The sequence below is a fragment of the Podarcis melisellensis genome, assembly GCF_964234715.1.
Source record: "Podarcis melisellensis genome assembly, chromosome: 3".
In the NCBI taxonomy this organism is placed as follows: Eukaryota; Metazoa; Chordata; class Lepidosauria; order Squamata; family Lacertidae; genus Podarcis; species Podarcis melisellensis.
The window spans coordinates 119,660,848-119,681,290 of NC_138530.1; the positions used below are offsets into that span (position 1 = coordinate 119,660,848).

Below are 20,443 nucleotides of genomic sequence, written 5' to 3' on the forward strand. Positions count from 1 at the left end.
AAGAAAAGTACCATTGGGATTCATTGCCACTGCTTAATATATGTTGGCAACATGAGTTACTAGGATCTTTAGATATGGGTGGTCTCCCATAGCAGACTTGATCTGTGGAAACCTTTTGATCCTGTTCTTATTTTCTGATCGCCTCAATTAGCCTAAGTGTTTTGGAAGAAATATCTGGCAGCAAAGAAGCAATAATGTTAAGAACAAAGGAAAACTGAAGTTTTTTGACTAATGTCAGTTATCAAACAGTTCTTAATTTGAGAGGGGAACATTATGCTGTATTTAAAATTCATTTCCCCTCCTTGTATCTTTCTGAATGTAGGTTTTCCAGAAACAAATGACTGAAGCAGGCTGTCTTTCAGAAGCAGAAATGGGATTAATTTTTGTTAATTGGAAGGAGCTCATCATGTCTAATACAAAGTTACTGAAGTAAGTGCTACTACTCCTTTATTAATTTTTGTGGTTTTAGCTGTTTCAGTCCAAATAAACAAGAAATAACCATCAAGGCTACAGTCTACACCCACTTACACAGGAATAAGCATTACTGAACTCAGTGGGACTTACCTCTGTGTAGACATGTATAGCACTGTGGTCTTGATATTTTTTTCTTAGAACCATTCAGAAGGACTAGGGAGATTGACAAATATGTTGCCTGCACCGTCCTCTATGGGGTCTCGGAAGCATTTTCCAGCCCTGCGACTTGAGAAATCAAAGGTGCTGGGGATTGAACCTGGGACCCTGGCACGTAAAACATGTCTTCTACAATTGAGCCTGTTACCGGAAAAATCCGAGGGCTCCCTTGGACAAAACAAAGACACCAACCAGGATAACTTGGAGCAAATCAGCAGCCTGTAGGCTTGGCCTTTATTGAACTGTTGCAACAGGGTGTTCCTCTCACTTGCAGGAGAGAGGAAAGACACAGAAAAATGGTGTGCAAGACCTTATAAAATTTTTTGAAATTTCCATCCTCTAGGTCAAGCCCAGCCCCAGAAACATCATACATACATTACAGAAAGGAGGGGTTGAGGGAGGAGTTGTGGTGGTAACCTGAGTGTCCTGTCACCTGGCTGGTTCCCTTCTCCTCCTCCCCATGAGTCATTTTCTGAAGACAAAAGGTAGTTGCAGTTTCCTGCTCCCTGAGGGAAGATCTGATCATTGTCCTTTGTTCCAGTCCATGCTGAATCCACTCCCATATGCAAGTTCTTTGTGATCTTGATTGTCTTCTGTCTAGGACCATCAGGGTTGGCATAGCAACTGGGCAGGGCTCCTGTGGATGTGCTGGGCTGGCCTGTATCAAACCTTCCCCATTTTGTAGTCCTTCCTTCATGGAGTAAAATAAAAGTGGAACAGTGCAAATCCGATGTATGGTTGATTTTCTATGAATTTATAACAGAAGTGTAGCGTATGTAGTGTGTGGGTGTGAGTGTGTGTGAAGTTTGTACAAACTGAATGATTGGGGGGGGGGGGTTCCTGCTACAAGCCGAAAGAAAAGTGCTCTCTGGAGACATCAAAAGTATTTCGGACCTCTCAGAAGCATCTTAGCTGTAATTTTTAATGTTTTCTCTGAAAAAAATGAAAGTGTCTCTGCTCAGTTTTATCCAAGTGTTTCTGTTTGGGAAGCTTTTTGTTCAGTTTGTAGTCTTAAAGTGATGTGATTTCAAATTCACTAAATGCAACCTTGATTGAGAAGAGTAAAAAGCATTCCTGAAGATATCATAGAATCATAGAGTTGGAAGAGACCACAAGGGCCATCGAGTCCAACCGCCTGCCAAGCAGGAAACACCATCAGAGCACTCCTGACATATGGTTGTCAAGCCTCTGCTTAAAGACCTCCAAAGAAGGAGACTCCACCACACTCCTTGGCAGCAAATTCCACTGTCGAACAGCTCTTACTGTCAGGAAGTTCTTCCTAATGTTTAGGTGGAATCTTCTTTCTTGTAGTTTGGATCCATTGCTCCGTGTCTGCTTCTCTGGAGCAGCAGAAAACAACCTTTCTCCCTCCTCTATGTGACATCCTTTTATATATTTGAACATGGCTATCATATCACCCCTTAACCTCCTCTTCTCCAGGCTAAACATGCCCAGCTCCCTTAGCCATTCCTCATAAGGCATCGTTTCCAGGCCTTTGACCATTTTGGTTGCCCTCCTCTGGACACGTTCCAGTTTGTCAGTGTCCTTCTTGAACTGTGGTGCCCAGAACTGGACACAGTACTCCAGGTGAGGTCTGACCAGAGCAGAATACAGTGGCACTATTACTTCCCTTGATCTAGATGCTATACTCCTACTGATGCAGCCCAGAATTGCATTGGCTTTTTTAGCTGCCGCGTCACACTGTTGGCTCATGTCAAGTTTGTGGTCAACCAAGACTCCTAGATCCTTTTCACATGTACTGCTCTCAAGCCAGGTGTCACCCATCTTGTATTTGTGCCTCTCATTTTTTTTGAATGTAGCACCAGAAGCAAATAAATTAAGCACATGTGCATTGCATTGAATCCCCGTGACGGGGTGAGCTCCCATTGCTCAGTCCCTGCTCCTGCCAACCTAGCAGTTCGAAAGCACGCCAAAAAGTGCAAGTAGATAAATAGGTACTGCTCCTGTGGGAAGGTAAACGGCATTTCCGTGCGCTGCTCTGGTTCACCAGAAGTGGCTTAGTCGTGCTGGCCTGTTGTGGTTCTGGACTGTCAGGAGTTAACACTCCAGGAGCATTCTGATTAACTGGGTGCGCTGCCCACAGGATCCCTGGTTGTTTTCCTTTGATCTGTGCTCTGTGGGGGCTGAGCTCTCTCTGGAGAGCAGTCTGTCTGAGAGCGTTAGCAAGGTCGTTTCGTTTTTTTGTTAAGAGGCAGAAAGCTACGAACAAGCAGCTAGATTCTGTAGGTTTTTCTTTTCTGTTTTGAATGCTTCTAAATAAAGAGTTTTATATTAGAAGCGTTGGTGTTGAGCTGAGTTATTCAAGACACCACGTCGACACAGACAAGCCATTTTATGCTGCGTGTGAACTCTGCTATTATCCGGCAACTGAAGAGAGTGGCAGCGTGTGGAGTGGAAGCGTGTGGGCGCCAATGGAAGTTTGTCGGAGTGGCAATAAATCAAATTTATTGCAGGGCCATTGCAGCAGACTCAGTGGGTCAAAAGATATACGACCCAACAAACTTTAACATGGCCACATGACCCGGAAGCTGTACGCCGGCTCCCTCGGCCAGTAAAGCAAGATGAGTGCCGCAACCCTAGAGTCATCCACGACTGGACCTAACGGTCAGGGGTCCCTTTACCTTTACCTTTATACCTTGCAGGGAAAGCAGAAATCTGGGCTTTTGAAAAGGCCTTTTTAAAATGCTTGTTTACACTGTGACAGTGGATTGTCTTGCTAGGTGTCTAAGTCTATAAATGCCACAACCAAATAGGAATTGGGTTAGCAGCTCCTGTGTTCTTGGATATGTCCAGCCTTCCTTTGATGGTTCATTGTCAGACAGTAATTTAGGTCGTGGCCATGTGATCTCCAGGTTCTGAATGAGCTCCTGGGTGAGATAGCAAGATCCACTTGCTTCATATTCTCAACAGAGTTGACACTGCCACATGGGATCTCTGTGTGACAGTAACTGGTGAGCCCCTCCTTAGCTTCTTCCTGTTGAAAGCTCCGGATTCAAACTGCTTCCCTGTCATTTTATTTTCTTCCAGAGCCCTGCGTGTGCGTAAGAAGATGGGGGGTGAAAAAATGCCTGTGCAGATGATTGGTGACATTCTGGCTGCTGAACTGTCTCAAATGCAAGCCTATATCCGGTTTTGCAGCTGCCAGCTTAACGGGGCTGCCCTGCTGCAGCAGAAAACGGATGAAGAACCAGAGTTCAAAGAATTTATGAAAGTACAGTATACTACGCAGTAGCTTCCTAATTGAGCTCTCCAGTCGCCACATCTACCAAATCAGGGGTTAACCTTGGGAACGGGCTCTTCCTCCCCACAAACATTTCCTTTGTACAGTATATCACCCCAGTATCTGCCCAGGCGTTTAGGTAAAAGTGCCCCTTGGCTGCTTGCTCACTTGACTCTCAGCCAGTTTCTCTGCCATGCTGTCAAACCTCAACTCTCCTTGTTCTTTGAATAGGTCTGACTGTGGCTGCAAGGAGTCTCCACAAATGGAAAGGCTCCTTGGGAGGAGTGGGGATCCTGCAGAATCTCCCACTGGAGTACAAAGGAGAGCAGATCTCCCCTTCCCCCACAGCCCCCTGTCCCTAATGCTGTACCAGAGAGGTCACCAACCCTGCAGAGCAGATTTTTGAGGGAGGAAGGGGGATCAGGAGAAAATGCTGCCCCCTCCATGGGTGGAAAGACCTCTTTACTAGAACCTCACTCATGTAAGTGTTTTGCTTCCCTTGGGAAATGCTGCCATGAATGGAGCCTTGTTCTGGCTCTGCAGCAGAGGGTTTCTTTTTTCTAACGGAGCAGCCTGAGATAGGTCACACCCTCCCCCTTAATATTCTCCATCCAGACAACAGACACCCAAGGGGCTGCTCTTTTGTAAAAGATAACAAACTGAAGCTTGTACAACTGTTTGCACATTTTAAAGCCCTCTGTCAATGTTGATCAGTAGCAATAATGCAGTCTCTCAAAAATACTGGTTTACCTTGTAGAAATTGGCTTCGGATCCTCGCTGTAAAGGAATGCCACTCTCCAGCTTCCTGCTGAAACCTATGCAAAGAATCACTCGCTACCCTCTTCTCATAAAGAGTGTGAGTATCAGCATAATTGTTCTCTGAAGGACTGAGGGAGGGGTCCTTTGGGAGGAAGGGTGGGATAGAAATTAAATGAACTAACTTGATTGACAGTATTGTGTGAGAACAAGCAGAGGACTGCACGTGTATTTATTTAAAAAAATCAGGAAACTTCTCATATTTGTGTGGATAACACCTCAGTTGGATCCCCATAAGGGACAGCTGCATATTCCTGCCTTTCAGGGGGTTGAACTGGTTGACCCTCAGGGTCCCTTCCAACTCTATGATTCTATAGCTCTCTTCGCCCGCCCCCCCTGCCCCCCATTTAACTGATACTGCAATTTTCTTTGTCTGTTTTTTCCAACCAGATTCTGGAAAATTCCCCTGAAACTCACCCAGATCACAGTCATCTGAAGCTGGCTCTTGAGCGGGCTGAGGAGCTGTGTTCCCAGGTGAATGAGGGAGTGCGAGAAAAAGAGAATTCAGACAGGCTTGAATGGATCCAGTCCCACGTTCAGTGTGAGGGCCTTGCTGAGGTAACTGTCTGGGGTGGGAAGGACTGGATAAAAAGGAGGAAATAGGTGCTGGGAATGCATTATTATGGGTTCTTGATAGAAGTGGCCCTGTTGATGGCAGTTCAACAGGTATAGACCAACAGCGTACATTAAGGGTAGCAAAATGGCTTTGGTTTTGAGTAGAATTTTCTCTCTGATGTTGAAAAGTCATTGTATTGCTGCTTTGGTTTTCTCTTCCTTTTAGCAACTGATTTTTAACTCCCTGACCAATTGCTTGGGACCAAGGAAGCTTTTGCACAGTGGCAAACTCTATAAGACAAAAAGCAACAAAGAACTATATGGATTCCTCTTCAGTGACTTCCTGCTTCTCACCTACATGGTCAAGCAGTTTGTATCTACAGGGTCAGATAAATTGTTCAACCCAAAATCAAATACTCAGTTCAAAATTTATAAAACGGTGAGTAAATTAAAGCATCTTAATTGTGCATTTGGAAAGGGAAGGAGCGGGATCTTTTCTTTTAATAGAAATAATAACCTCTTTACTATTTAATAGACTTCCTTGATCTACTAGGATGCTGAAGTTAACTGTATAATTTCAGTCTCCTATCAGTACTAGTTTTGAATGTTTACACTACTGTCAGTAGGGACAGATCTTCTATAATTAGTGAGTGAAGGACTTCCTTTGGATTTTTAGCATTGGTTAGACAAAATCTTGGCTTTTCTCCTGAAAAATGGAAATTGACACTGCCTCGTACATAGCTCATGTAGGAAATATCTTTTAGATAGTGCATCTCAATTTGTATTAATTTAATCAACAGCCCTTGTATGGGCTGGTTCATTTCTGCAAGTCCATCATGCCAATGAGTGGTAAATGCGACTAAAAGTATGGCAAGGACTTACAGTGGAAAATAGAGTGCTTTTCTGCTAAATAGCACTTAATCAACTAATTGGTTGGGGAAATCAGATGAACTTTTAATCAACTAAAAAGGTGCCCTGGGTTTGTTCTTAAAAAAACAAGTAACCAGAATTTGTAAAAAACTGCAGATGGTGAGTGAGCACCATAATCTGTGTATTATAAAGAGGCATCCCAATTCTCTCTCTCATATGAGGGTTTCCTATGATGCCTATGATGAAACATGCATACATTCTCTGGAAGCAAAATATGATTCTTGTGTCAAAATATTTTACCAGTATGTGAATGCATACAAATTTAATCCACATAGAATCAATTAATCTTATTAACTGTAGTTCACTAATTGATCAGGTTGTATCCCTATGGGAGTTTCTCAGGGAAATTCCATAGACATGAGTCTTCTCTTCCCTGCAGGAGAAAGTTTATTTTCTGTTGCAGAAATGTGTTACATCAGAATTTACACCAAATAGTTGTTTTAGTAGTTCAGTATCCAGTGCTGGTCTCAAAGTAAGGAGATGAAGATTGGACAAAATTACAGTGGTGCCCCGCAAGACGAATGCCTCGCAAGACGAAAAACCTGCTAGACGAAAGGGTTTTCCGTTTTGGAGGCGCTTCGCAAAACGAATTTCCCTATGGGCTTGCTTCACAAGAAGAAAGCCCATAGGGAAATCTCCGGGGACCTCTTTTAAATGCTAGCGGTGGGGAGCAAAGCCTTCCCCCCCCTCCAGCCTTCAGAAGAGGTCCAGGAAGGCCGGCGGGGGCCGAAAGGCTTTGCTCCCCACCGCCAGCATTTTAAAAGCAGTCCGGGATAGCAGGAAAGCGCTTCCTGCTATCCCGGATGGCTTTTGAAGGCAGGTGGGGGGGGAGCAAAGACTTTTGCCCCCCGCCCACCTTCAGAAGAGGTCCTGGACTTTGTCCCCCCTGCCTGCCTTCCCGGGAGAGCGGAGAAAGGCAGCGCTGTGTTTCTCCGCTCTCCCGGGAAGGCAGGCAGGGGGGAGCAAAGACTTTTGCCCCCCGCCGGCCTTCAGAAGAGGTCCAGGACCTCTTCCGAAGGCGGGCGGGGGGGGAAGTCTTTGTCCCCCCTGCCTGCCTAACCGGGGGCTTTTAAATCGCCCCGGGACTGTCCCGGGGCGATTTAAAAGCCTCCGGACGGCTTTTGAAGGCAGGCAGGGGGGAGCAAAGACTTTTGCCGCCCGCCCGCCTTCAGAAGAGGTCCAGGACCTCTTCTGAAGGCTGGCGGGGGGCAAAAGTCTTTGCTCCCCCCTGCCTGCCTTCCGGGAGAGCGGAGAAACGCAGCGCTGCATTTCTCTGATCTCCCGGGAAGGCAGGCGGGGGGAAGCAAAGACTGTCCCCTGACCTGGTCTGAAGGCGGTTTCCATAGGAACGCATTAATTGATTTTTAATGCATTCCTATGGGAAACCGTGCTTCGCAAGACGAAAAACTCGCAAGACGAAAAGACTTGCGGAACGAATTAATTTCGTCTTGCGAGGCACCACTGTATAATGGAGAAAGGTTTTGCTGTCACCCAGGACTACACCTTTCTGTGTTGTGTCCATCCGCTCATTTTCCTTGTTAGCCAAGGGATTTCCTTTTCCCTGCACAATTCTGAGGGCGAAGGCAGACTTACTGATAGATGATCAATTTTTGCATCTTATCATTTGATAAACTGTCTGTATTACCCTGTCCACCGAGGGATATACAGTATCTTCTCCTCTTGATTGTTCTGATTGGGTGTGGTAAAAAAATCCATACCAATAGGCTGGACAACCAGATTGCCAACTGAAGATGATATTCACCCTCTGTGTATGCCCAGCCCCATAGGAAATAAGTTCCCTTAAAGATTTGGGGCCTCTTCCCCAGTGTAGCAGGGGGCTCTCTCTCATAGTGGTCTTAGCTGCAGTAGTCGCTTCGGACACAATTTAATTATACCGTATTTTTCGCACCATAGGACGCACTTTTTCCCCTCCAAAAATGAAGGGGAAATGTGTGTGCGTCCTATGGTGCGAATGCAGGCTTTCGCTGAAGCCTGGAGAGTGAGAGGGGTCGGTGCGCACCGACCCCTCACGCTCTCCAGGCTTCGCGGACCTCTCCGCAAGGAGCCGGAGCGCTCCGGCTCCTTGCGGGGAGTTGCCAGCATGCCGAAGCCTGCGCGCGCTGAGCTCAGCGCGCCCAGGCTTCGCGGACCTCTCCGCAAGGAGCCGGAGCGCTCCGGCTCCTTGCGGGGAGTTGCCAGCATGCCGAAGCCTGCGCGCGCTGAGCTCAGCGCGCCCAGGCTTCGCGGACCTCTCCGCAAGGAGCCGGAGCGCTCCGGCTCCTTGCGGGGAGTTGCCAGCATGCCGAAGCCTGCGCGTGCTGAGCTCAGCGCGCCCAGGCTTCGCGGACCTCTCCACAAGCAGCGGGAGTGCTCCCACGGCTTGCAGAGAGCTGCCTGTTTGCGGGCTGGGGTCGGGGGAAGCTTGAGCTTCCCCCGCCCCAGCCCCGCGCCTGGGGGGGAAAAATAATTTTTTCCCCTTTATTTCCCCCCCCCAAAAAATGGGTGCGCCCTATGGTCCGGTGCGCCCTATGGTGCGAAAAATACGGTAATTTCGTTTCAGCCTGTCCAAGTGGTTTTTTTTTAAACTACCTTTGTGTTTCTTTCAGCCTGTTTTTCTTAATGAAGTCCTGGTGAAACTGCCGACTGACCCTTCCAGTGAAGAGCCAGTTTTCCACATCTCCCACATTGATAGAGTATACACACTAAAAACAGACAACATCAATGAAAGGTGAGCTCAGAGAATGTTCATCTCGCTTTGTTTTTGTGGTTCTTATTTTTGTAAAAAATTAAAATAAAATAATACTCACTTTTGCAGAACTGCCTGGGTCCAGAAAATTAAAGGAGCATCAGAACATTATATTGAAACGGAAAAGAAGAAACATGAAAAGGCTTACCAAGGTGCTGAACGTTGGTTGATGGGAACTTGAAGGAACAGGCTGTACCACAGACACCGCTGGACTCTGGTGTGAATGCAAGCCCGCTTCCTGGGCTTCTTGGGGACATCTCCCGGCCTGAATCTAAATGCCACATATTCCTATTCCCACATCACATTTTCAGGCTTCTTGACACGTGGGCACATTCCTAAAATAAGCCTCTGGCTTTACAAGTGGCATGAAGGGGTTTTGAGTTGCAAGACAGTTGTGCTGTGGAAAGGATTCTGTTTACACAATGAAGGAATGTTGGTGAAACTGAACAGGGAAAGTTTGTATTTCATGTGTCTACACTTCTACCTTGCCCAGGCAAATTTATACAAATTACAGGTGGATCCTGCTTCCTCCAGGATAGTTTCTAAACTTAATGAGATTTCAAAGCAGACAGATACCACAAGTTGGCTGCAGTAATCCAGCTTCTGCGCAAACATGCCAATTTAGGTGCCTTGTGTTTTGTTCCATATGTTGCTCAGCCAGCTTTCTTTTTCTGTCCAAGCAATTTACTGGTGCTAAATTTGTTTTGTTTTTCAGCTCGGTCACAGAAGAGTTCAGGAATAGGACGTTTGATGGTGCATGTGATTGAAGCAACTGAATTAAAAGCATGCAAACCTAATGGTAATAATTCAGGGGCGGATGTTTGTCTTTGGTGATATAATTTCAAGTTCAGCAAACTAATATGTAGAGAGTCTAGTGTTACAAATAAGTAGTTGCCAAGCAATTTTCTGGAACTGAAAAACCTGTGTATTTATATAGTAAGAGAAATATGAAAAAAATAAAATTGCAAACAACCTGAGCCTAGAATGAGAGCAGGGACTGGTTTTAATGGTGCAATTGGAGCAACGGCCTCAGGGCTCACGCCAACAGGGCGCCAACACTTGGAACTTTGAGTTTTGTTTTGCTTTTTAAGTCTCTAGCCCTTCTCAAAGGTAAGTTATGAAGCTTAATTTGCAGGCAACATTCCAAGCAATTTATGTGCAAGGAATCAGACTGACATTTCAGACTTCTTCTTTTTTTAAAAAAATCAAGTAAGCCAAAACTATGCAATAAAAATAAGAGAGGTACAAATACAAAAAACAGAAGCAGCCAAGTTTCTCTGGAAGAAACTTAAATCAAGTACCGTATTTTTCGCTCTATAACACGCACCCGACCATAACACGCACATAGTTTTTAGAGGAGGAAAATCCGTAGGCATGCCACCCGTAGGCATTCCCTCTATAACACGCACAGACATTTCCCCTTACTTTTTAGGAGGAAAAAAGTGAGTGTTATGGTGCAAAAAATACGGTAAGTAGAGTACTTGAGACCATTCTTTTCAAAGTCTGGATTTCACAAGTATGAGGCATGGTGCTTATGGACAAATAAACCATTTCACAAAAGGAATATTGATTATTTTTTTTGGAGGGTGGTGGGTAGATTCACACCTTCTATATGATATGGTATCCATTTATTGACTTTGTTACGGCAACTGAACATGGTTTTCACCCACCCAATTCATGGAACCTTATGGAGGGACACTTTGATTGAATTGCCTTTGGGGGGCTGTCTAAAACTGCAACCATCAGCCACCATTTTTCTTTCTTTTCTGTACAACTACAAAGCTCTGCTTTCCTGTTGTGGATAAGTTTTGTTACTTGAAATTAAAAACCTTTTTAAAAAAAGATTTTATGCCTATGATATGAGCACTAAATCCCTTTTTCCAGCCATTTAACGCCTCCTCCTGTATCTTCATGACAGCTGCATGAAGTAGGTTAGGCTGAGAGTTGATGCCTGGCCCAAGGCAGGAAGTGAACAAAAACTATATGAGTTTTAAATGTGAATATGAGCATGTTCAGAGTATTTTCTTTTTGCTATCAAGTTTGGTAAAATGTTGTTGTGTTTTGCCTTGAGTTGTAAAATTGCATATGCTCCAACTATTTTATTTTTATTTTTTGTAGTCAGACAAAGTTTATGCCATCATAAATTTGATATCCTTTTAAAACCCTACAGGATTTAGTCTGTGGCACCTTATTTCAGGAATGCTTTTTAGGGACCTGGCTTGAGAACTGCACCAGGGCTTCCAACCGCTTTAATCCAACCTTGAATCCAATCAGAGCAATTTAAACACAACTTTTTTTTTACCCTCTTATGAAAATAGTGCCCTTAACTCTGCTCCGATTTGCCTACATTATTCTTTTTAAAGGTTAATGTGTACACTTCTGTTTTATGTTAAGGGAAGAGCAACCCATACTGTGAAATCAGCCTGGGGTCTCAAAGCTACACAACAAGAGCACTGCCAGACACTTTGAACCCAAAATGGAACTTTAACTGCCAATTCTTCATCAAGGATCTATATCAAGATGTTCTGTGTCTCACCATGTTTGACAGGGATCAGTTCTCACCCGATGGTAGGTGCTGCATTTTGTCTGTGAGAGAGATCATTCTTTGTCCCTTGTTAATGACTAGGAGCTGGTATGGCATGGGCTGAAGCTTAAGCACAAACGTATCAGTTCTGACTACCCAGTGGCCCCATTTAGGCTGTTTGTTGTGTACTCTACAACTAAATAGAGCTATTTGGGAAAGAAGAGAGGTGCTCACTGCCAAGTCCATCTGTACCATTTGTTTGTTGCTCCGGTGCATTATAAATACACCCCATTTTCAACAAACGGATCTTTATTCCCTGACTCTGACCATGTTTGTTTACTGTGTCCCAAGCAAGAAGGATCCCATCATCAACTGTGGTGAGGTTCTTTTCCCACTTATGACAAATTACCTGCCCCACTTCTGTTTGCTCCTCCTTCCAGTTCATTTTTGGTGGTTCCCATTTTTGTTGCATTTTGTCTGTTAGGGAACTAAAGATGAACAAATGCATTGCCAAGAGATGTTTGATACTGTATTTGAAGCAGCAGCCTGCTTTAAACACGTTTCATATGTCAGTTTCTAGACTGAATCCTCAACTGTATTCTATTTCATATCAGGGGGAAAGCGCTTTTCACCCTGAACCTGCTCTGAGAATGCATTCTAGGGCAGCCATCTGAACATGCTATTATGCTTCTCCATTCCTTATCGCATGTGATTCAGACTTCATTTCCTCCTCATTTAGCCACTTCACACTTACTTCTGAGTAAATGCATAATATAAACTTAAGCTGTAGCTCTCTTTGAGTTTACTCTCAAATTAGTGTGCATTGGATTGCAGCCTTCATTATTTAACACAGATTTGAGTATGTTTTATGTGTTGTTGTTAAACAGATTTTTTGGGCCGCACTGAAGTTCCAGTAGCCAAAATCAGAACAGAGCAAGAAAACAAGGGACCTACAACTAAACATTTACTGCTGCATGAGGTACCAACAGGGGAAGTTTGGGTACGCTTTGATTTGCAGTTATTTGACCAGAAAACACTCCTCTGAAAAGGTGTTTTTTGTAATATTAGGAACTACAGACTGCTGAACTGCTGCCATTTGAAAGTTTTGCAAATAATCCTTCCTTACAGGCAGGTACCTGAGAGCAATGTGTGCTGCAAAATCACTTTACTTGGTCACTTGTACATCATTTCTCTGTGGGGGTTGCTTATGTTTGTGACAATCTATGCAATGTAAAATGTACTGTATATAGAGATCCTGTAGCAGTGCCTTTCTTTAGAATACGGAAATTTTTGAATGCTGATGCCAATGTATCTTTTCAATTTAATTTTCACAGCTCTTTAAAGTATTAATTAGGAATGTGGCATTAAAATGTTTAAAGTGCAGCCACTTGGATTAATGTGTGTGTGTGTGTGTGCGCGCGCGCACATGTCACTCACATACATGCTGAGGGAATGATTTCATTCAGGGCTAGAATAATTGAATCTCACACCTGAAAAATGTAATCTGCTTGAACCTCATCTCAGGATATTAATTGCAGGAAATAGATGCTGAAGTCTTAGCACTTCACGATCCTTTAAATACTGTATATCATTAATAGGAAGTTTATTTATTGATTAGGAAATTTCAAGAATTTCTTCAGTTCTGTTTAGCATTTTATAACCAGATTTTGGTTATAAGGAAAAACTAGAAAAAAATCCTTTTAAAATACTGGTTGATAATCATGAATACGTTCATGTGATTTGTTTAATATATTTATGTAAATAAATACTTGGGTTTCCTGGAAGATGCCCGTAAAATGTGCACCTTTAAGCTTCGCCAATGGGCCCAAGGCAGTGAAGGTTACATCACCCTTGGATCAGCATAGAGAATAAAATGAGCTTATTAAAATGATTCGTCTAGATTCAAATGGAGGCATGCTGATTTTAAAAAGCATATTTTATTGTACCTCTGAATGTGAAAAACACAGGAACTACAATCAAGAAAATATAAACAAAATGTAAATCATACTTGTTACGGGTACTGCTCATAGGATACAATGGAATTTTGTATCCTTGTATTCAGCAAGACAAATCGTCCTCTTGGACGCGAAGAGGCAAAAGTGCCCACTGGATCATTCTCCTGTGCAAAAGACCTGTAGCACAGCTGCACCTTGTAGAAGAAGTACAAAAAGGCTGGCAGCAGAAGTTGCCAGTTTCAGGCATTGGACAAATAGGCAGAACCTCTGCATTTTTCACTCCTCTCTCTGCTATTTAAGTCCTGCTTTCAATGCAAAGTTAGTGGAGTTGTATCCTTTAGGTGCTATATTGCTTAACAAGTTTTAACAGAATTGCAAACTTGACCTGAATAAAAGTTTTCTGTGTTTAATTATTTCTATTTTTATCTTATCTTGTTTTATTTTAATGTGATTTTCCTAGAGCATATATTCAATTCAAAGTCAGATCCCACATTCCAAAAACTGGCTTGTGACAACTTTTCCTGGGCAGGAATAAAAACAAACAGCTATTTCACATTTACTTGAGCAAGTATCTACATCTAACTCAATACATACTTGAAATATAACAAAATCACCACACTTCTGCAATGAATAAACAGATGAATTGGTACAAATTTTAAAGCATCAAAGGCCTTCAATATTACTATTTTAATAATACCACTATTAATCATTTCAACTAGTTTGCCTAAATTGTGTGTGTGTTGCAAGGCATCTGCAAAAATTTCTCAACAATTGACACACTTCAGGATAATATCTTGGAGAGAGCAAAGTTCCTTAGTAGACACTCTACAGTGTTCATCCAAACTGCCATCTTCATTCATTGGTTTCATACACCAGGGGCGTGAAGGGTCTTTCCAACTATCAGATGTTTGCTCCTGGCAGATGATACAAGTTCTGGCTGGACTGTCTCAATCTGTTTATCAGCTGTTGCTACTGCTCCTTTATATATCTATTTTGTACAGCTGCGATGGTCATGCCAACTGGATCTCGGACTGAGTAAATGGTATCTTTCACATTATTGCAAGGGACTAACAACTGTCTAAGAGTACTGCATCCTTAATAACTTGACTGTTTCTTACAAAATCAGTAACCTTTTAGGACCTGGTTTTGGGTCACACAAGGTCAACATTACCAGCTGCTAGATACCAGTGCATAATACTTGGTATAATGCCCCCCTCTGCTTTTCAACTGAACCAACTGCAGCAAGGTAAGTGGATGATCTACACCAAAAGCATCTTCTTCTACGCAAGCCCCACTCTTTTTGGAAGGTAGATTTTATGAAAGATGAAACCACAGTATTGTCTTCAACTAAATAGTGCATTTAGTTGTCTACATATAAGAGTGTAATATATCCCTCGCTATGTTTCAAACCCACTTCTGTGCAGGAGGATTCCCTACTGTTAATAGGTTTGTGCTTTATGTTATTGTGCTGTGGCCAGAATCAGTAACGGCTATAGTGCTCAGGTTTGTGCACATCTGTAAAGGACTTAATCCATGTGTTCCTGGAACATTATGCCAGACAGAAACAGTTTTATTTGTTCTAGGATGTTTCATATGTACGGCACTCCTATACTCAAAAGTAAAAAAGTGCTGTACACAGGGTAGAACTCCTAACTTGGGGGAATAAATATATCACTGCTGTTGCTTGCCATGCATCTTCCTGAGCTATCTCTGTCTAATCTAATGCAATAGCTGGGGCTCTATCCTGCTAACTGTGGCTCAGAATCCACACTGCTTTTGGTTTGCATCTTAGATAAGGAATCCATTTCAAAGGCATATCATTGGGAAGCAGATTTTATTGCTGGTTTCCAAACTGATGAGCCAGTTAGTATTTGATTTGTCAAAAGACAGGGCATGCGGGTGAAATCTGGTTTCCTGGCAGAGCCATCTCTCGTTCAGCAGAAGCCAGGACGGGTCCCCCTACCTCTTGAAATCCACAGAAGTCAGGTTTCTAGATGTGCGCATTTTTCTCCTTTTAACAGAATGAAATTAGACCATTATCAGGCACTAATGCTTACTGCTGCTGCAACAGATGTACACTGCTGTGTTGAGACTGTGTGACACTCAGAATAAAATGTAAAATGGCAAACGGACCAGTACTCTTAACATTCCCTTTCCACTTCATTGACATTGAGAACGTAACCTTGTTAACGTGTAGATATACTGGTGAACACCACATAGCTATTCTATTAGGGGTGGAGTGGTAGGAAAATCATCTTCAGTGGGCCATCTCCTTCCCTTGTCTTAGAAGGCAGATGGCTATAATGCTGGCAGGAGAAGTGGGGTTAGGCCAAGACCAGTCCATGCTTCAGACTGGGGAGCAGGTTCCTCTCAGGGCTCCTGGCTTTCCCGGTTGGTGAGCCCCTACTGGCTAGGATATTTTTCTTCTTTCGTGTTCTCGCTTGTTCTTTACCTTTCCTAGCTCTCTTATGTGCCTTCCTACAAAAAAGAAGAAGGAGAATAGGAACCACTCACCTTGCCGAGGGTCTACTCTTGTCACATCCCTCCCCTGTTTCCAAAGGATGAGATTGCAAGTGTGTCTACCTGCTATGGAAATATGCCTAGGCCAGTTGGGAGTCCAACTCCCAATAGCTCCAGCCAGCATGGCCAATGCTCAGGATGGAGAGAGTTGTGACCCAGCAACAGCTGGGGAACCACAGATTCCCCACCCCTGCCCTGCATACTTCTGTTGTCCCTACAAAAAAAAACTGGGAAACCTGGGACTATGTACTTTATAGTCAAAGGTGCTCTGCTGTAGTTGGGGTGACTGAATCTGTGTGGAAGAAAGCACTTTTCCAGAAAGAGAGTGGCCAGGTTGGTAATAAAAAGAACCTTTCACAATGGAAAAACATCACTTTGACAAGGACATTTACCTACTAGATGGGTGTAATGGGGATTAAACTAGTAGGGTGAGAGAGGAAATTACCCTTGCCACTTTTAAAAGTCTCTCACTCTAAATTATGAAAAAGGGAGAGAAGAAGGATCACACTAGGCCCCCAATTCCATTCATTGCTCTCTTGAGATGACCTCTAGGATGACCTTCCAGAGTCAGTGCACCAAACAAGACTAAACTCCCCCAAGCAAAGCATAGAGTTTTAAGTTATCTACCTTGCTTACTGGTTTCTGAAAGTCTCATGAGATTTCACAAGGCTGAAGAGATCTCATGAGAGTCTCCCACCGCCTAGGAAGGAAGGAAGGCAGAGAACTTAAAAAGTTTGTTTCCACTTCCGATGCTTTCTGCCATGGTGAAAAATGTCTCCCACGCTAGCGGAGATCACTCATGCAGCTAATTAAGGATAATTTGAGAGTAATTATCCTTACAAGCCCCACCCCCACCCCGAGCCGGTGTGTGTGTGTGAGCTTTCACTCGCAGATCGTCTGATACCTGCCTCTTGTTCCAGTGGAATGTGGGAGGCAGGGGATGCTGAGTGCATAGTACCGCATGTATCAGAAACTCCAACGCAGTCACTATGAGTGGAGGTTCTGTTTCTTAGGATGGATTTGGATCTAAGTAACAGGTGTGTTTTGGACTAAGGGGACAAGATAAACTGCTAAATGAATCAGCCACTGAGTGCCAAGGATTTTCATCGTAACTGGTAACTATCATAACATGGTATGTAGGGGGAGGGAAGCCTTTACCCTTTCTTTATATACATTATATTTGCTGTTTTATGATTCAGCAAGCCTCCCCTGAAGTATTAATTGTTAATGGATTGGAAAAATGCAAGAGGGAATTAACGAGAACTTTATAATTTTTACGGATTAATTGCAAGAATTGAACTGTGTGAAAACATTGTAATGATTTGTGGCATTGTCCTACGGAATGGTAAAGAGGGCTTTGGTTCTGACTTATCATGGCTTCAGCAAGATACCAGCTTATTAACAGATAGGAGAGGGATCAAAGAAGTTAATTCTGGGCTATGGCGAGATGCCAGACTTCTCTTTGTCTTGAAGGATAAGTAAAATGGTGTGTAACACAGTGAGAATTGCAGTCCTTGACAGAAAGTGAAAGTGAAGGGAAATGCTGAGGATGGATTACAACATGAAGAGTAAAGACGAACGTAAAACAAACATTTCACACAGAAATTTACAGGATAAAAACTCCCATTGCAAAATTAATGGATATGGAACAGTTAAATATGAATGAAAGTCATCAGATCAGTGGCTATTAAAATAAAGGATCAAGATCGAAACTGTTATATTTGAACTAACTATTGGAGCAGGACGAAATAAGAACATCATTCCCCGAAATCCAGAACACAGGAAGTCATTCAAAATTATTTCATTTGGTATTGGATAATTGGCTTTTTAAACTGCATTATAATTTGGTATTGTATTAATGTGGTTTTTATTGGATTATTATAAATGAAAATTAATTTTTAAAAATATTTTTTTAAAATAATCCATGCCAGGAACACCCTATGCAAAAGGAGCTTTTAAGCTTGCCACCTTCTGTGAAATTGTGTAAGTTAAACACGTGTGTGTTTAACTTACACAATTTGAACATGGGTTCAAATGCAAGCTGTAACCAAGTCTCAGGGACCAGCACTGCAATCCACCTCCAAGGGTAGGGAGAGAGGGACTTTCCAAGCCATAGAGTGTCACGTGGGGCACTTCCAGATCCTTAGAATCATAGATTTGTGGAGTTGGAAGGCAACCCCCATGGGTCATCCAGTCCAACTCCCTGGAAAGCAGAAATCACAGCTAAAGAATCCCTGACAGATGATCATTCAACCTCTGTTTAAAAAAACCCAGTGAAAGAGAGGCCACCATCTTCCAAGGTAGCCTGTATGTTCAGAAAGTTCTTCATAATTTTTAGTTGGAATCTCCTTTCTTATTTGAATCCATTGGTTTGAGTCCTACCCTCTGGAGCAGCAGAAAACAAGCTGGCTCCATCTACCATGGGTATTTGAAGACAGCCATCATATCTCTCAGGTTCCTCTTTTCCAGGCTAAACATACCGAGCTCCTTCAACCATTCCTCATACGGCTTGGTTTCCAGACCCTGGATCACCTTGGGCACATGTTCCAGCTTGTCAATAGCCCAGAACCAGACACGGCACTCCAAGTGTACTCTGACCAAGGCAGAGTAGAGCAGTACTACAACTTCCCTTGATCTGTACACTAGATTTCCGTTGATGCAGAGTTCTCCAAGAGATTTTATTATGACTGAGCCACTGGTTCATAAGAACATTTGCCAACATTTGCCCAAAACCTGAAGACTCTGCAGTCCTGGCTTTGGAAATAGATTATTTCCAGAAAACCACTACAGTGGTACCTCGGTTCTTGAACGTAATCTGTTCCGAAAGACTGTTCAAGTTCCGAAACATTTGAAAACTGAGGCGCAAAGGGCTGTCTGCAAATTCAATTGAGAAAACTGAAAAACACGCAGTGGGAGGCAATCGCTACTAAAAATGGTGATACTCCCTACCCTCACAAACAGGTAGTCAACTTCCTCAAAGAGCCACATCTATAAACAAACGGATAATGAGTGAGTACTGGTCAAACAAGGAAATGCCAGCCAATTCCTGGTTAATGATGGTTTCAGGGGGGAAACAGTACAGATGAATGCATTTATGCTTTGTGATTATGACAGCATTTAGAAGATGGAGAGTTCAGATGATGAAACACCTTAGGTCAGGCATGTCCAACTCCCAAGAGACTGTGATCTACTCCCAGTATAAAAAAAACTGGCAGCGATCTACCCATTCTCATTGGAGGGAGGAGGAACATGCGTGGGGTGGGTGGACTGCCCAGAGTTGTTGAGCTTTTTGGGGGAGGATTGCACAGTTTTTTAGCTTCTCTCCCATAAATTTTTGTACATGATAAGGATCCCGCGATCTACCAGGATCAGCCAGGGATCTACCGGTAGATCACAAAGTACAGGTTGGACATCCCTGCCTTAGGTGTAACCAACAGCCCCTTCTTCAACGGAAAAGAAAGCATGCACACATTTAAGTTTTTAAATTAAAACTACTGGCTATGTTATTCACATGTTCCATGGTCAGTGCATAAAACAGCTCTACTTCCCCTCTTGTGTGAAATATGGAATAAAGAGAATTTCTTTAAAAAGCAGCGACAAACTTTACCGGCTCTTTTGACGAATCTCACTTTCTATGTATCCAGCTGGAATTTTTAACCACTCTATTGGATTCATAAGTTGCCGACTCAACGGAAGGAGAGGCAGTTCCGCCTTATGGAGCTCATTCATCTCTTTGGAGGAAAATACTTTTCCTGTAGGAAGTCAAAAGCATGAAGGTTATTTCCATAAACTGGACTGGCTGCTTTCAGAGAGAAAGGAAAGGCAAAACTAAGGTCAAATTCACTCCTCTCAGATATATAGCACCACCAACTTTACCACTTCATAAACTTTGGGAAAAGTCCGAATGAACCTACGTGATTATATCTGCATCCTTCAGTTCCTCCATCCTGTATCTCGAGTCAAAATGGCCATAGCCAGAGGATGGAAAACAGATCCCGACTTTTATATCCACCCTTGGTATAGTTGCCTAGCCCCTGTGGAAAGGCCAGCCCATGATGTGTGGTGGGCTGAAGGCCAAGCCAAGCCAGATATGTTTGATGCAGCGAAGTTCCCACTTTTTTCCTTTATAAATACTTCCTCCAAGAGTCTGAAGCCATCCAGTGCTCATGCTGGGTTCTGGAGAGGATACATCAGATAATTCTCTTTTTAAGTGCTTCTCTGTCCTTATTACTTATGGGATTTAACAATGTAAAATTATTTGTGAGAGACCAGGATGTGTGGGTTTATTCATGTTGCCTTTATTCTATTGTTTTATACAAAATCAATAGAACATATCTGAGGTTGGGGGGAACTAGTCTATTGGGCATTAAGTCTCGAAACAGAATGCGTCACAGAAGCCCATAGCCAAGCACTGCAGCATAGAAATACCTGTGTCACACTGCTGAATAATGCCAGCCTCAAGGTATCTTCCTCGTATCTCCTTTAACAAGGGATCGTATAAAGGTGGAACTGAAACCTATTAAAAA

General features: G+C 43.2%; 2 protein-coding genes across 4 annotated transcripts in view; one reads left to right on the forward strand and one right to left on the reverse strand.

Moving 5' to 3' along the window:
- ITSN2 (intersectin 2) overlaps positions 1-13,810 on the forward strand; it is a 79,902-nt gene extending 66,092 nt beyond the window's left edge. For 2 of the 3 annotated variants that reach the window (XM_081905922.1, XM_081905923.1), the window contains 10 exons: positions 323-429; positions 3,679-3,862; positions 4,629-4,727; positions 5,078-5,245; positions 5,469-5,681; positions 8,779-8,900; positions 8,988-9,070; positions 9,634-9,717; positions 11,313-11,486; positions 12,330-13,810. In XM_081905922.1, the coding sequence (XP_081762048.1) occupies positions 323-429; positions 3,679-3,862; positions 4,629-4,727; positions 5,078-5,245; positions 5,469-5,681; positions 8,779-8,900; positions 8,988-9,070; positions 9,634-9,717; positions 11,313-11,486; positions 12,330-12,487 (1,392 nt within the window). In that variant the 3' untranslated portion in view covers positions 12,488-13,810. The remainder of the gene's footprint in view (positions 1-322; positions 430-3,678; positions 3,863-4,628; positions 4,728-5,077; positions 5,246-5,468; positions 5,682-8,778; positions 8,901-8,987; positions 9,071-9,633; positions 9,718-11,312; positions 11,487-12,329) is intronic. The other variant, XM_081905924.1, reaches the window with a different exon arrangement.
- Positions 13,811-15,214: 1,404 nt separating this feature from the next.
- The window catches only part of LOC309366327 (uncharacterized protein), a gene marked incomplete at its 5' end in the record, with an annotated part of 34,993 nt that continues 29,764 nt past the window's right edge, over positions 15,215-20,443 (reverse strand). The window contains 3 exons of the mRNA XM_081904776.1: positions 15,215-15,875; positions 19,525-19,669; positions 20,346-20,433. Coding sequence (XP_081760902.1) covers positions 15,722-15,875; positions 19,525-19,669; positions 20,346-20,433 — 387 coding nt within the window. The 3' untranslated portion in view covers positions 15,215-15,721. The remainder of the gene's footprint in view (positions 15,876-19,524; positions 19,670-20,345; positions 20,434-20,443) is intronic.